A 14,419-nucleotide genomic window follows, 5' to 3' on the forward strand; every position below is an offset into this window, starting at 1 on the left:
ACGTTCTTTGGGAGAATTATTAAAATGAACAACTTAAATAAGTTGCTCCTGTCCTCACACCTAAAAGGAGTTTGAACAATAGGGTCAATGTGTCTCCCATACTGAAAGGTCCAGGCACTGGCCATGCTGGTGCTGGTTCATCCTGTGCTTCAACCATATCAGCGAGGACCCAGGCTCTCCCATCTTGCTGCTCTGCTGACTATACGGTTGGCATCCATCCTCAAGTGCAACCCGTCATGGTCACAGGGTGGCTGCCGCTGCCAAAATGCCTGATGAGATCACTTCCCTTCTTGTGTCCCTTTTTAACTTCCAAAGAAAATTTTCTCAGAAGGCTCCCACCAGCCTTCCCCTCGTGTTTCCCTGCATCCCACTGAGTACTTCTTAGGTGTCAGGTGCTGGGGTAAGCATGGGACCAGAAATGATCGCATTTAATCCTGGAAACCATAAAGTAGATGTTATTATCCCCATTTTGTAGATGTAGAAACAGAGGTTTAGAAATACTACATTGCACAGGTTAGAAGTGGTAGAACAAGGCCAGGCACGTTGGTTCACGCCTGTAATCCCAGCACTTTGGGAGGCCAAGGCGGGTGGATCACGAGGTCAGGAGATTGAGACCATCCTGGCTAACACGGTGAAACCCCGTCTCTACTAAAAATAAAAAATATTAGCCGGGCGTGGTGGTTGGCGCCTGCAGTCCCAGCTACTCGGGAGGCTGAGGAAGGAGAATGGCGTGAACCCGGGAGGCGGAGCTTGCAGTGAGCTGAGATCATGCCATTGCACTCCAGCCTGGGCGACGGAGCGAGACTCCATCTCAAAAAAAAAAAAAAAAAAAAAAAAAGAAGTGGTAGAACAGGTAATGAACCCAGATGTGACATTATTTGGACTCATTTTTTTTTTTTTTAATTATAATTTTAAAATAGATATGAGGTCTTGTCACATTGCCCAGGCTGGTCTGAACCTCCTGACCTCAAGTGATCCTCCCTCCGTGGTCTCCCAAAGTGCTGGGATTCTGGGCATGAGCCACCACTCCCAGCCAATGAATCAGTGATTACTACTACTACCACTACTACTGCTCTTTTTTCTTTTTTTTCTTTTTTTTTTTTCTTCTGAGATAGGGTCTTTTTCTGTTGCCCAACCTGGAGTGCAGTGGCATGATCACAGCTCCCTGCAGCCTCCAGCTCCTGGGCTCAAGCCAACCTCCCACTTCAGCCTCCCAAGTAGCTGGTACTATGGGTGTGTACCACCACACGGACTTGGACTCTTTTCTGTTTCTTCTGTGGCTTTGCCTTCCCATCCCTTTCCACATTCCCCATTGGGAATGAACCACTGACTTAACGGTTCACATTGGCAACGTTTTTTTTTTTTTGGCTTTTTCTGAAGTTTCTGATGGAATTCAGAGAGTTGGGGTGAGGCCAGGCCTGGCTTATGGGCTTGTAATTTGTTTTCCTTATTTCTTTTGTTTTAGCACACCAATGACTTTGCCCTGTACACAGAAGCCATCAAGTTTTTCAACCACCCTGAAAGCATGGTTAGAATTGCTGTAAGAACCATAACTTTGAATGTTTATAAAGGTAAGTGTCCTCGTGGGCTTGTGTCTCGGCTGATTTCTGACTTGGCAGCAAGCGCTCCCGTGTTTGTGCGTATGGCTCTCTGATTGTCACGAGGGAGTGCAATGATGATGAGCTGTGGCAGCTTGTCTCATGAAAAACTGGGAATCCCCTAGCATTTAGCTGGCCGCTCGTGGAAATCCTTGCCTTCTCCAGGCATGTGGAAGTCTTGCTCATGCTGCTACATGGAAGTAGGATGTCCTGAGAGGCACGTGTGGGATTCAGAGTGACTATGTTTTGAGTATGTTTTAGAATTTGAGAAAGCAAAATTGTCTTTTTAATGTGTCATTTAAATTTTTGTGTCTTGGCTTGTGCAATATACTTTAATACAGCTAAGGGGTAATTTGACTTTTAAGTAATATTTAAAAGCATGTCACATTGTGAACAGCAGGGGGCAATGTTGTATTCCCAACAGGCTGCAAAGCCCAGCACTAACAAATTCCTCCTTTCCCTCAAGATGTTCTTAATGCCCAAAACATTGCCCCAGGGAAAAAGCCATTCCCCCACTCTCTGCTGCACTGAGACGAAGTCTGCCTGGCCACAGGTTTCCTGAACTGGAATTGCCCTTCCAAGGCGATGCTTGGAAGTTCTCTGCCTAATGCCTGGGTTATTTTCCCTGGAGTCACCACAGTAGAGATGGGACTATTTTCTCAGGGATGAAAGGGCTTTGACTTTCATGAGTCAAAATGTTATTACTCCCTAATGAAGGTGGGGGCACCCCAGGGACTCACTTCAGCCTGGCACTGGGCTTACATTAAATTTAAGAACCTTTCTAGGAGCCCAGCTGGACCCATCCAGGGTCGCAAACTGAGGTCCTGTGGGCCATATCCAGCCATCAGACATGTTTTAATTGGCTTAGTTTTTGAAAAAATATGTAGTTGCCAGTATTTAAAAATTGAGAGGTCTTCCATGCTAATCTGGATTTGTACCTTGAAGATTCAGATTTGGCTAGTTGAAGCCCACAGTCCTGCAGGGGTGGGGGGTCAGCTGGCACAGAAGCAGCTGCCCCTTTGGGGTCAAGGCCCATGCTCCCAGGTCACACGCTGGACCTCTGGCCACCAGCCAACCTGGCAGGTTTCTAAGTGTGTGACTCTGGTCCAAGCCACAGTTGGTTCTGCTGCCTCCTGCTCTGTTTTCTGCTGTCCCCTTCTAACCTTATCTCTCTGTGCAGATGCCTCCCGCCCTAGCCTCTCTCCCCCTGAGCAGCTCTCTCATCTTCCCAGGTCCTAATCCTGTTAACTGTTGTCTGTTTTTTGCCTTTCCTTCAATGACGATTCCTGTGTTCCTTATTCCAGTGTCATGTAAGTTATTAACCTCTGGTTTTCCGCTTTCTTAATTTATCCTTATGTATAAATACAGGAACCTTGCTTGAGAATGGTGTAATTCTCAGTGTAGTCTAGCTCAATCTGCTACTGATAAGTAGGCTGTCCCATGCACTAATAATGTTTAGCCCAGCTAATTTAAGTGTAAAATATCATAAGAACTGCCTTGATGACTATAGTTTTATGAATAAGATAAACATTTTTAAGTATTTCCAGGAAAGACAGACAATTTCAGATTATAACAGAGGGCTTTTTCATTGTGGTTTTTGGGTTTTGCTTTGTTTTTGTTTTTTTTTTAAATCTTCCCCAAGTTATTTTTGGTAGCTTGACTTTTTTTTCTTCTGTGAATTTTCTCAGTGGATAACCAGGCCATGCTGCACTACATCCGAGATAAAACTGCTGTTCCTTACTTCTCCAATTTGGTCTGGTTCATTGGGAGCCACGTGATCGAACTTGATGACTGCGTGCAGACAGATGAGGAGTAAGTGACACCCCCAGGGCCACTCAGTAGATAGACAGGGTGGTTACGGGAGAATTCTGTTTTCATCAAGAAAAAACAAACACATTAACAGCACTCCCCTACCTCTGTGTAGCCTGTACTTCCGTACTCTAAAAGGTCCTGCTCACCTATTTGTAATAATGAAACGCTGGAAACAACTCAGACGCCTCCCAGAGCAGGCGGGGGAAATCAATTCACTATAGCCATAGATGGGGTTGCTAGACAGCTGGTGAGAAGGTCAAGGGGCTCTGTCAGCTGATGAATGCATTAACATAACGTGGTCTATCTGTACGATGGAATAGTGTTTGGCGATAAAAAGGAATAGAGCGGGCCAGGTGCAGTGGCTCATACCTGTAACCTTAGCACTTTGGGAGGCCGAGACGGGGTGGATCACGAAGTCAAGAGATCGAGACCATCCTGGCCAACACGGTGAAACACCGTCTCTATTTAAAATACAAAAATTAGCTGGGTGTAGTGGCGCATGCCTGTAGTCCCAGTTACTTGGGAGGCTGAGGCAGGAGAATTGCTTGAACCCGGGAGGTGGAGATCATGCCACTGCACTCCAGCCTGGCAAAAGAGCAAGACTCAGTCTCAAAAAAAAAAAAGGAATGAAGCGCTGACACTTGGTATGGCGTAGATGAACCTCAAAAGCATTATTCTTAGTGAAATGCCCAAAATAGGTGAATCTATAGGGGCGGAAAGTAGATTGGTGGCTAGGATGTTGTGTGGGGACTTAGGAAGCAGCTGCTAATAAGTATAGGGCTTTTTTTTCTTTTTTGAGACAGAGTATTGCTCTGTCACCCAGGCTGGAGAGCAGTGGGGTGATCATGGCTCACTGCAGCCTTGAACTCTTAGGTTTAAGCAGTCCTCCCGCCTCAGCCTCCCAGGTAGCTAAGACCACCAAGCCTAAGCCACCAAGCTCAGCTAATTTTCTTGATTTTTAGTAGAGATGGGGTTTCGCCATGTTGCCCAGGCTGATCTTGCATTCCTGGGCCCAAGCAATCCTCCTGTCTTGGCCTCCCAAAGTGCTAGGATTACAGGTGTGAGACATCCAGCCAAGTAAGGGGCTGCTTGCTTTTTTTTTTTTTTTTTTTTTTTTTTTTTTTTTTTTTTTTTTTTCAGAGTCTTGCTGTGTCACCCAGGCTGGAGTGCAGTGGTGCAATCTCGGCTCACTGCACCTCCGCCTCCTGATTTCAGGTGATTCTCCTGCCTTAGCCTCTGAAGTAGCTGGGATTACAGGCGTGCGCCACCACACCCAGCTAATTTTTGTATTTTTAGTACAGACGGGGTTTCACCATATCAGCCAGGCTGGTCTTGAACTCCTGACCTCATGATCCGCCCACCTTGGCCTCCCAGAAGTGCTGGGATTACAGGTGTGAGCCACCGCGCCTGGTCATAAGGGGCTTTTTTTGCAGGGGGATAACAGTGTTCTAAAATCGACTGCGATCATGGTTGGGCAACTCTGTGAATCTACCAAAAACCATGACATTGTCTACTTTAAATAATTGAATGTTATGGTACGTGAATTATACTTCGATAAATCTCTTTTAAAAAAGAGATTAGGATGGTGCTTTTGTCCTCAGAGGGATGATGTCCTCAGAGGGATGATTAGAAGTTCCAGAGCAGGATTTCTTTCCCTTGGCTCTATTTACCTCTTCAACTGGGTACCATTGTTGTGGGGGCTGTCCTGTGCATTGTAGGCTTTTTAGGAACATCGCTGGCCTCTCTACCTGCTAGATGCCAGTAGCACCCCTCCCCAGTCGCACTCATCAAAAATGTCCCCAGACATTGCCAAATGTCCCCTTTAAGGCAAAATCACCCTCACTTGAGAACCACTGCTCCGGGGTGACAGCTTTGCCAAGGCCTCGTAAGAGGTGCACCTAAATGGGATCAGGATGCTAAAGGGACCCGATGAGAAGTGTCCTGGGGGAGGGGAGCTAGGCAGATAGAATATGAGATCTGATATGGGGGAAGAAGCAAGAATGGGTAGATGGCAGACCCAGCGGAGCAATTGGGAAAGCCAGAAGCCTTATGGCTTTAAACAGTCGTGGATGCGAGATAATAATGAGACACTTAACTACAGAAAGAGCAAAGTTATACAAGCAAGGAAATGAAATCATAGTCCTCTATTTGGCTCCACGGCGAATGTTATGACCTCAACCCCAATTACTGATGACTACTTCGGGGGAAGGGGCAGAGAGAACGGAAGAGTTCTGTCATAACAGGAGGTCAATAGATAATACCTAAAATGGCTCAATTGCAAAATAGAAGTCCATGCAGACTTTCTAGAAATATGGGAGGAACTATCTGTAGAAACAAGTAAGTGCCTGTGGACAGTGGGGAGAAGTAGAGGAGGGCTGGGTGTGGTGGCTCACACCTGTAATCCCAGCCCTTTGGGAGGCCGAGGTGGGCAGATCACTTGAGGCCAGAAATTGGAGACCAGCCTGACCCCATCTCTACTAAAAATACAAAAATTAGCCAGACATAGTAGTGCACCCCTGTAATCCCAGCTACTAGGGAGGCCAAGGCACGAGAATTGCTCGAACCTAGGAGGCGAAGGTTGCGGTGAGCTGAGATTGCGCCACTGTACTCCAGCCTGGGCGACAGAGCAGTACACTGTCTCAAAGAAAAGAAAAAAATAATGGAGGATGTGAGCCTGGGCCAGGAGCTGCTCTTTTTTGTTATCAACTTATCAATACTATTTGAGTTTTAAACCTAGCTGCATATATTACTTTGATTTTTTTTTAAACCAAAGTATTAAAAAGTGAGGTATTTTAAATATACCATTACAGAAAATGTTCCAAAGTATCTTCTTAAGTGGGAGAAAAGTACAAAACATTGTGCATAAATGTTCTAGGCCTCAGGCGCACGGTGGGTTCGTAGACATTCATATACTAAGGCTTTACAACATATATTTGCTATAAATATTTAGCAAATATCTTTTTTCTTTTCTTTTTTGAGATGGAGTCTTGCTCTGTCGCCCAGGCTGGAGTGCAATAGTGCAGTCTTGGCTCACTGTAACCCACCTCCCAGATTCAAGTGATTCTCTTGCCTCAGCCTCCTGAATAGCTGGGACTACAGGTGCGTGCCACCACACCAGGCTAATTTTTTTTTTCTTGTATTTTTAGTAGAGAGGGGGTTTCACCATGTTGGCGAGGTTGGTCTTGAACTCCCGACCTAAAGCAATCTACCTGCCTTGGCCTCCCAAAGTGCTGGGATTACAGATGTGATCCCAGTCTGTACCCAGCTGAAATATCTTGTTGAAGTATAAGAAATAATTGGCTGAGCATAGTGGCTCACGCCTGTAATCCTACCACTTTGGGAGGCCGAGGCAGAAGGATCACTTGAGTCCAGGAGTTTGAGACCAGCCTGGGCAACATGGTGAGACCCCTCCACCCTCTACAAAAAAATTTTAAAAATAGTTGGGCATGGTGGCAGATGCCTGTAATCTGAGCTACTTTAGAAGCTGAGGTGGGAGGATCCCCTGAACCTTAGGGTTGAGGCTGTAATGAGCTGTGCTCATGCCACAACACTCCAGCCTGGGTGACAGAACAGGACCCTGTCTCAAAAAATAATAATAAATAAATAAAAGGAATAATTATCCAGAATTATGTAAAAGAAGCAGAATTGATCTTGTTGTTACCTTTTTTTTTTTTTTCAAGTATATACAGTTAGATGGATAGAAATGTGACGTCTGTATTTTAGATGTGACTACTACTGGGAGAGGTAAAAATGTAGAAAAAACAGACATTAGGGTTATAAGTCCCAAAATGTTAATAGTGAATATCTGTTAGTAGTGGGTTTGAGACTTTGAATTCTATTTGCTTTTGTATTTTAATTCGCTGTTGTCAAAAATGACCATCTATCAGTTGGGTGGTAATAATACAAACCAAATGGCTAGCTAGTGTTTGCTGCATACTGCTTTGGGGGCAGTGAAAGCATCCCCACCAGCTGTTTCTGGTGTGTGAGACTGACTCCACCCAAAAGACATTACCCCCTGACCCCCCACCCCCAGCACGCTGTTGCTAACTGCAGGGAGACGGAGACCTCCAGGGCAGGGGCCTCGGGGAGGGGTGTCCTGTCTTTGCTCTATGTCTGCATGTCTTCAGGGCCACCGGGGTGGCCACGGCTGTGGAGGCCTGCTTTTCTCTTTAGAACTCCTCCGGAGCATTTTAATTACAGTGAATTTATTGCTCCATTAATGCTGCTTATCTGGGGAGCCAGGGGATCTTGCCACAGTGGCTAGTAACTGTGCTTATGCAGTGGCTTGCTGGAAGAACTTAGCAGCATTTTGCTTTGTTTACCTCATTCTGGGGGACCCCAGCAGTCCCCTGAAATTGATTGCAGTAAACCTGCCCATTTTCCCTTGTGTATCTCCCCAGCAGTGGCCAGGATAAGTGTCTCTTGAGACTAACTCAGATATTGGTTATATGGATGAACCCCCAGTGACCTAAGTCTCAGGCCACTGATGTTAGGCTCAAAGGCTCCTAGTGTTGGCCTCCAGGCTGAGGTGGTCATTTCTCATGGCAGGCACCGGAATCGGGGGAAACTGAGTGATCTGGTGGCAGAGCACCTAGACCACCTGCACTATCTCAATGACATCCTGATCATCAACTGTGAGTTCCTCAATGATGTGCTCACGGACCACCTGCTCAACAGGCTCTTCCTGCCCCTCTACGTGTACTCACTGGAGAACCAGGACAAGGTGGGTCCGGCCCCATGGCTCCCGCTGGCTGAAGGCCATCTTCAGAAGTGGGGAAGAACAGTCCCTAGTCCCCTGGAATGGGGCTGAGCATTGCAAACCATGACCGAGATGGTTGTTGTTGTTGTTGTTGTTGACAGAGTTTTGCTCTTTTACACAGGCTGGAGTGCGGTGGTGCGATCTTGGCTCACTGCAACCTCCGCCTCCTGAATTCAAGTAGTTCTCCTGCCTCAGCCTCCCGAGTAGCTGGGATTATAGGCGCATATCACCACGCCTGACTAATTTTGTACTTTTTAGAAGAAATGGCATTTCATCATGTTGGTCAAGCTGGTCTCGAACTCCTGACCTCAGGTGATACACCTGCTTGGGCCTGGAATTACAGCCAGGACTGAGGTTTTGAGCCCAAGGGAGATTCCTTTCAAAGCATGCTGTCTTTCCTTTCCTTTCCTCTTATATCCTGAGACAGAAACAGAGTGTGTGTGTGAGAAGATTATAAAAGTGAATAAGAAAAGATTACCAACCTCAGGAGGAAACAGGAAACATGTACCAATGTAGGGTTTTGGTTTCTGTGTATCCTTGCCTGAGGTATTCTCCTCCCCGGTAACTTTTCCTGGTAGTTGCCAGAACCCACTGATTTGGAGAAGATGCAGACAGCGACAGAACTTGCGCAGCACGGAGGGAAGGCTTGGAGCACACTCAGGGAAGGGTCCCAGGGTGGTGACTGTCCACTGTTAGCAGGCCCCAGAGGCCTGTGGGGATGACTGCTGGTAACATGCTGGGCCTCAGTTTCTCTCCCAGTCTCAGGGATTCTAGTTCTGTTGCTCTGGGGTGGGGCCAGGAATCTGCATGTTTCACCTATCCCTCAGGTGATTCTGATTCTGTGCTGCTGGTTCTCAGGGCCCCCTCCGTGAGGAATGCTGCTTCTGGAGGGGAGGCCTCTGTGCAGTTCCTCTGGAGGTAAAGGGGCCTCAGCAGGAGGCAGGACAGAGCCAGCTGGTCACCATGCAGAGGTGCCCCAAGGGGATGGAGTTTTGAGGATTCTCACTACAGATGAGTAAATAAAAGAAAATGTATTTTTAGTAGAAACGGGGTTTCACCATGTTGGCCTGGCTGGTCTCAAACTCCTGATCTCAGGTGATACGCCTGCCTCGGCCTCCCAAAGTGCTGGGATTACAGGCATGAGCCACCGCGCCTGGCCAGGACTGAGGTTTAAGCCTGAGGGAGATTCCTTTCCTTTCAAAGCATGCTGGTTTTCCTTTCCTTTCCTCTTATTTCCTGAGACAGAGACAGAATGTGTGTGTGAAAAGACTATAAAAGTGAATAAGCCCTGACCATCCTGGCATACACGGTGAAACCCCATCTCTATTAAAAATACAAAAATTAGCCGGGCGTGGTGGCAGTCGCCTGTAGTCCCACCTACTTGGGAGGCTGAGGCAGGAGAATGGCTTGAACCCGGGAGGCAGAGCTTGCAGTGAGCCGAGATTGCGCCACTGCATGCCAGCCTGGGCAACTGAGCGAGACTCTGTCTCAAAAAAAAAAAAAAAAAAAGTGAATAAGCTCCTTAGCGTTACCAGAGGCGGCTCTGGGAGGCACAGACAAAGTATGAGAATTGGAGTTTTTGGACCTGGGTTCAAATTCTGCCTCTTCCCTTTCCTAACTCTGTGACTTAAAGCAAATAACCTGAGCCCGTTTCTTCAGCTGCAAAATGAGGGCCTATCGATTCTTCTCTCACAGGGCGGGTGTGAAATGGAGCATCTTGAAATTCAGTATAAACGAGGGGGCTTTTCCAAGGCCACGGTGCCCTAAACCTCCTTCCCCATGCTTTGAAAATAACTTCCCAAGAACAGGCCTCCAGGAGGCCTCTCCTGCCGGGTCATCCAGTGCCCCAGCTGGTGGAAACGAACGTGCTTGGTAACTTAAGGAGCAAGTTCTCGGGGGTCAGCCTCTCATCTGTGACTAATGATGAAAAGTTTCTCAGGTGGAAAAATAGTGGCCTTACGAACAGTATTGAGTGGGATTTTGCAGAGTGGACTTTTGAGTAGCACCCGGAAAGGACAGCCCTAGGGCCATGGAGGAAGTCAGTGGGACAGGATGCCCTTGTTCACACAGAAGGCTTTTGGCTTTGTGTATTTTGTGCTGCTCGCTTGTGTGACCTGATCTCTCTTTCCTGCCACCCCCAACTAGGGAGGAGAACGGCCGAAAATTAGCCTGCCGGTGTCTCTTTATCTTCTATCACAGGTATGCTTGATCATTCACCAATATCCCCACTACTTTTGGGGTCCCTTGGTGTGCCACTGCCTTGCAGAAAATCCCCAGGCCTCATCACCCCATCTTCTCTGTGTCCCCCATCCTAAAGTAAAATAACAGCAAAACAAAGGGGCTTTCTGTTTTCCAGGCACTAAATAGAGGTAGTGTGTATCTTTTTCATGGTAGGAGATGGAAATCCAAAGAGAAATGAAAAATAAACCAAACCTGACTTGTGTCGTTGATTTTTTTACCATGAAGACTGAGATTTCCAAAACAACTGAGTGCTTGAAATACCCTGGAAATGTGGGCTGCAGCGCTTTTACTCATGCAGCTTTGAATGAAGCCCCACATTGCAGAACCCACAGCGTGCATACACATAGCAACCTTGGTGTAACAAACTTCCTGAAATGAGGCTATTTTTAAAGGGCTTTATCGCGGTTCTAGTTCCCAGATTACCTCGTGGAAGGGATCTCGTAGCAGCCTTAGCTCTCAGATTTGTATCTTGAGCCAATTTGTCTCCCTCCCCTCCTTAAACAAGTGTGTTTCCTTCGTGTAATTATGTAATATTTACAAGAAGGGAAAAACTCCATGGCTACCCAGTTACATAACTTTAAAAATATTTTTATTACAAGCAGTCCAGACTCTCAGGGCATCTCATTAGACTATCAAGTAGTCCAGCATTTACCCAGAACTCTGTTTCTGCTTTTGCAATGGCACAGGTATTTGCTTTGATGAGGAACTGTCCTTCTAACTTGATCCCCAGCTGTTTTGAATTTGGGGCGGGGCTTTTTCTTTTTGGACCAGGAGGAGCGGTTCAGAGGCCACCTCCTCCCCAGCAGGTAGGCCGATCCGGACATGTCCTGACTATCACTCACAGCCCGAAGTCCTATTCTGGGGCTGTGTTTGCTTAGAGCTGTGCACGAGGCCAACTTTGTCTGAATGCTGCTCTGTACGACGGCGCTGAGCGCAAACCCCAGCCTCTCCTGGCAGCTTTTTTCTGCTGCCTCTGTCCAAGTCTGCCAGCATCTCCTGCTTGGGATTCTGGGAGTCCAGCAGGACCCAAGCAAGCCAGTTCTCAGCCCCAGGAATCACATGGAAAGCACCCCCAGGACCCTTCAGCTGCTGGAGCATTGGCTGGGCAGGGTCTCTTCCAGAGAGCTGGCCGCCAGCCACCCACGGTGGGAACATCAGTGGAGAGTGTTACGCCTTTTCTCTGAGACTCCTCCCTCGCCAGTTTGCTTTGTAAAGAACCAGGAGCCCATGCACCCAATTACTTGTTTCAATATCTCACAGAAAACGTAGCTTGTAATTCGGTATTCCTCAAACTTGAGTAATAGATCCCTTTTAAAGATAAACAACCTAGAGCCCTGTTTCCCCCTGCATTTTAATTTAGCTTAATGAAAATAGGACCTAAATGTGTGGAAAACCTAAATCAGGTATAAATCCTGTGTCCTTAAAGCCCCTACCTCAATATTAAATCATTGCATACTTGCAAATTATATTACAAGCATAGCTAGAAAACCATGAAAATTTTCGTGGATGACATTAATTTGGTGTGACAGGTGATGCTGTCCTCCTAGAACTAAACTGCTAAGAGAGTGTGATGTGGGCAGCTGGGCCCGGCTTTTTGAGTCTGGCCTGCACGTGCTTCCATGTACCCTGCAGTTACTCACCCTCCCTCTTTTTCGGGTTCAGAGCCAGGAAGATGAGCACTGTGCGTGTCCACAGGCAGGAATTGTTTGCTTTGTTCAGGGGATCCTTTGTAGGTGCTCACTGAATGCTTGTGGACTGAAAAGAACAAGGAATAAATGATCAGTTAAGGCCGCATTCGTACAAGGTACGTAACATACCTGAGAATGAATGGCCACAGTAATCGGTGTTTTGTATTGCTGGTAGCGTGATGTGTGGCAGGAATTTGGCCATAAGGAAGGTGAGAAGAATCATCATTGCTAACGTTTGAGGGCCTGCCAAACCTTGGACATGGGTTAACTCATTGAATCATACTGTGCGGTCTCTGTATTAGAAAAGGTTCCCAGTATTTTAAAAAAAGATTTTTATTGGCCATTTTTTATAGGGAGGTACCACATGGCCATTCTGCCTGTACCTTTTATCTAATTTGAATTCTGTGTATTTGTTGGAGTAATATATTCCCCTTGTTCAAACAGTACAAAACATGCATTGGGAAAAGTCCCTCTCTCAATCTATACCGTGGGCACCCAACCTCACTCCCCAGAGGCAGCCTGTGTTGATTTTTGCCTTCACTTTTTAAAAAATAATTTTTTTCAATGTTTTTTAGAGTTAAAAAGTTCAAACAGGTAAAAACCGGGTTTCTTTTCTAGTTTTGTTCAGGCTCCTGACTTCTATCTCCAGAGACAATTAGGGTTACAGGGTTCTCGTATGTCCTAACAGAGACATCTGTCAGGGGTTCTCAACTAGGGGTAATTTCGCCCCTCAGGGGGTACCTGGCAATGTCTGGGGAGATGCATTCGGTTGTCATGACTGAGGCTGGGGTGCTACTGGCATCTAGTGGGTAGAGGTCAGGGATGCTGCTAAGCAGCCTGCAGTGTCTGGGACAGCCTCCCTCAACACTCAGTTACAGCCCAAAGTGTCAGCAGTGCCAAGATTGAGAAACCTTGGCCTATGCATGTGTAAATAAGCAAATACAAACATGCACACGCTTTTGTATACAAATGGTAGATAAGCCACACCCTGTGCTACACCCTTTTGCCTTTACATTTTAAAACAAAATAGCAGGCATGTCTAGGCCAGCTTTGCAAGACAGTTTTGAATACCCTGATTCTTAAAGCTGGTCCTCTGAACATTGGGCAACAGGTGTGGGAGCAGGGCCAGCTTAGCCCAGAGCCAGCCCTCTGATTTTACATCCTGGCCCGGCTGGGTCTGCCTCTGTCTCGTGTGGTTTTCAGCCCCGGAGTTTGCATACCTACTGACGATGCTGTGGAATCCCCGTGTGCTAAAACCCACCACAGGGTCAGAGCTCCTTCCCGTGATGGAATCTCTGTGTAGCCAATCGTTTGCCAAGTCCTTGATTGGAACAAAGCTCTCCGGCCCCTTCTTCTTGTATCACTAAAGTATTGGGACAGTGCCTTGTAGTCTTCTCATAATCAAATTTGACACTAAAATGCCCGTGGAAAGGAAGGAGTATGCTGGTTTGGCTGTTCTTTCCCGCATTGCTCCACTTCAGCCGGATTTGGCTTCACCCAGCCATGAGGGACAGTCTCGCATTAATGCACTTCCTTCCGAGGAAGAGCAGCCAGCCAAATAGGCAACAGTCTGAAGGAGAGGCTGACCTTACGAGAGTAGAACTGAGTCCTTTCTGTGCCTCATTCTTCGGATTTTACATCGTAGGAATTGCTGCTTAATACAGGACTTAGGTAGCCCAGCCTGGTCGCTTCTGATCCCAGAAGCAAGAGGTTGAAAGTACCGCACACTTTCATGCAAATCCCATTTCTTTTTTTCCATCAGGTCTTCTTAATTATACATCATGCACCGCTGGTGAACTCGTTAGCTGAAGTCATTCTGAATGGTGATCTGTCTGAGATGTACGCTAAGACTGAACAGGATGTTCAGAGAAGTTCTGTAAGTCATTAGCTTTGGGATTGTTTGACCTTAATAAGAAACCATTGCTCATTTTGCTAATCCGTGTGTTTCTCTAAAATCAGAAACTAATGTTCTGAGTATATAGCAGTGATGATGCATAAGCTGGTCCAGGATTCAATGAACCTAATCAGAGTCTTGATTGCATACCCCAGAGAAGCTGGGGTCAGGTACCACCTGGATTTGATTAATTGTATGTTCTTAAACATGGAATTGTACCACTCTGGGCCTTAGGTTGCATATCTGTGAGACACTGTTACTGGGACACAGAAAATGCCTTATCAGAGGAACTAATGTCTACAGAAGCTGGGCGATGAACATCCATGAATCAGGCCCCAGGTGAAGGCAGTAGAGAGTGGTGAGGGGTGTGGCAAGTTGGAGAGTATATGCCACCTTGGCGAGCAGCTCCTGTTCCACCCCAGCCTGC

General features: G+C 46.8%; 1 protein-coding gene across 5 annotated transcripts in view; it reads left to right on the forward strand.

Moving 5' to 3' along the window:
- CLEC16A (C-type lectin domain containing 16A) overlaps positions 1 to 14,419 on the forward strand; it is a 239,611-nt gene that overhangs the window by 25,064 nt on the left and 200,128 nt on the right. For 4 of the 5 annotated variants that reach the window (XM_073015175.1, XM_007985728.3, XM_037989855.2 and 1 more), the window contains 5 exons: positions 1,466 to 1,571; positions 3,287 to 3,410; positions 7,959 to 8,133; positions 10,315 to 10,368; positions 13,861 to 13,974. In XM_073015175.1, the coding sequence (XP_072871276.1) occupies positions 1,466 to 1,571; positions 3,287 to 3,410; positions 7,959 to 8,133; positions 10,315 to 10,368; positions 13,861 to 13,974 (573 nt within the window). The remainder of the gene's footprint in view (positions 1 to 1,465; positions 1,572 to 3,286; positions 3,411 to 7,958; positions 8,134 to 10,314; positions 10,369 to 13,860; positions 13,975 to 14,419) is intronic. The other variant, XM_073015174.1, reaches the window with a different exon arrangement.

Source organism: Chlorocebus sabaeus, chromosome 5, assembly GCF_047675955.1.
Source record: "Chlorocebus sabaeus isolate Y175 chromosome 5, mChlSab1.0.hap1, whole genome shotgun sequence".
Classification (NCBI taxonomy): domain Eukaryota; kingdom Metazoa; phylum Chordata; class Mammalia; order Primates; family Cercopithecidae; genus Chlorocebus; species Chlorocebus sabaeus.